This window comes from Echinops telfairi, unplaced genomic scaffold (assembly GCF_000313985.2).
Source record: "Echinops telfairi isolate 266 unplaced genomic scaffold, ASM31398v2 ScPeMD7_7457;HRSCAF=8495, whole genome shotgun sequence".
NCBI lineage: Eukaryota > Metazoa > Chordata > Mammalia > Afrosoricida > Tenrecidae > Echinops > Echinops telfairi.
Genome location: NW_022111357.1, coordinates 29,343,493 through 29,345,601, shown reverse-complemented (window position 1 = coordinate 29,345,601; position 2,109 = coordinate 29,343,493). Strand labels below are relative to the sequence as shown.

Below are 2,109 nucleotides of genomic sequence, written 5' to 3'. Positions count from 1 at the left end.
CCCCCAACAACTTTATGGGGATATAATTCACATATCATACAAGTCATAGTTCAGTCCCATTAAGAAGAGTTGTACAGTCATCACCACAGTTAGTTTTTGAACATGCTTTCCATCTTGGGCTCCTTGTTATGAGCTTCCTATTTCCCTCCAACCTCCCCTGTCACCCGCCAGGAACCATGAATCCAGTCACTGTCTCTACAGATTTACCTAGCCCATTGCTTTTTGATGGCACTTCTCCGGTGAGGAAATGCAGACCCCTCACCCACTCACAAACCCCAGATTCAAGGCAGAGCCCTGGGCTCCTAAGACGTTGGTGGCGGTGACTAGGCAGGACTGGTGACAACCTGTGTCTCTTCCACCCTAGGTGTCTGCGGCTTCTGCCACAAGACTGTGTCCCCCCGAGAGCTGGCCGTGGAGGCCATGAAGAGGCAGTACCACGCCCAGTGCTTCACCTGCCGCATCTGCCGCCGCCAGCTGGCCGGGCAGAGTTTCTACCAGAAGGACGGGCGGCCCCTCTGTGAGCCCTGCTACCAGGTAACCCCCATGGCAGACCTCTAGGTGCCAGGCACCATGAGCTGGGCACTTGGAAGAAATGATGCCTCTCAATTCCCCAACAATCCTGGCAGATAGGCACCCCTGCACCCCTGACTCACTTCACAGGTGGCTGCGGCACTGAGGGGAAGGTGCTCAGCTCAGGGGTGTTGTGTCTGTTGACTGCAGCCACAGAGGACCCAGACACAAACTTCAGTCAACACAGCGCACAGCTCTCTCTTCCAAGCTGGGAGTTCAGACGTCCAGAATCATCCAGTGGGCACAAGCCAGGGTGTTGGCAGACCGCCGTCCCTTCACAGGCGCTCCGTCCCATCTCTTGTGTTCTTTGGCTCCTGGCCCCATCCGCCGTCTCCACAGCCTAGCATCTTGCTTCAGTGGCCGCACTGCCGATATTCTTCTGGGCTACTGCTCCCACGGCCTCCACTTGTAAAGACCCCGTGAATACAGTGGGCCCACCCCGATCATCCAGGATAATGCCCCCCCTCAAGAGCTTTAATCACAAAGTTACTAGTGCACCTGGGGTTTCTGAGACTTTAAATCTTTACCACAATAGACAGCCTCCTCTTTCTATCCCCATCCCTGGTAACCATCAGAGGGTGCTGCTTTCTGTGTGTATACCTACTCTTGATAGTTTGTGAAAACAGGACCGTAGTTCCCTTTGGGATTATTTCACTCTGTAAAGGGTCTTCCGGATTCATCCTTGTTATGTTTCATGGACTCCTCCTTCCTCGTTAGAGCCGAGATGTTTCACAGCTTCATTGTGATTCTTTAGAGCGGTATGGCATCCCATTATAGGAATGCACTACATTTTGTTTGCTCTATTCCTCTATTGGGGCACGTAGGTTGCTTCCATCCTTTGGCTGTTGTCATAGCTGCACTGAACACGGATGTGCGTGTGTCTATTTGTGTCACTCTCCTACTTCTCCAGGATCTATACTTAGGAGTATGACGGCTCGATCATGGGGTGTGTCTATTTCCAGCCTTTGGAGGAAGTAACATTCTGTTTTCCCTGGTGGTTGTGCTACTTTTCAGCCCCACCACCAGTGTATGAAGGGGCTTCAGAAAAGTTCATGGGAAAATGCCATCATCTTTTAATTCCAATCTCCACCAACAGCCGAAGCCCCTTTGTGTAAGAGTCCCGTCTTCCCACCACGTCAGCAGCATTTGATATTCAGTGTTGTTGCTGTGGTTTGCAGGGGTGAGGTAGTCTCTCATTATAGTTATGATTTGCATCTCTCTATTGCTAATGATCACAGACATCTCGTCGCGTATTTATTGGCCATCCGCGTCTCCTTTTCTTAATAAGGTTCTCATTGTTTAACTCTTGCTGTGATTTGGGGGTGAGGGTTGGACACCTTGGTTTTCCAGTCAGCGGAGGAGTGTGCACAGTGGCCCCCGTGCTTCCTCCTCCTCCCCACGCACACTTTCCTGTCCCAGTCTTCCTTCTTGCCTTCCCCTTCCAGCCTCTGGCTGTCCTTCGGGCAGACGCTGCCCTGTGGTTTCGGATGGCTGATTGCTCGGGGGAGTGCATTCCTTCCTGGCCTTTATTTGCTTTGT

The 2,109-nt window shown here is 51.9% G+C and overlaps 1 protein-coding gene across 1 annotated transcript in view; it reads left to right on the top strand.

Moving 5' to 3' along the window:
* Positions 1-2,109, top strand: part of FBLIM1 (filamin binding LIM protein 1) — a 40,392-nt gene that overhangs the window by 27,628 nt on the left and 10,655 nt on the right. Inside the window, exon 5 of the mRNA XM_013005310.2 lies at positions 365-534. Within this exon, the coding sequence (XP_012860764.1) occupies positions 365-534 (170 nt within the window). The remainder of the gene's footprint in view (positions 1-364; positions 535-2,109) is intronic.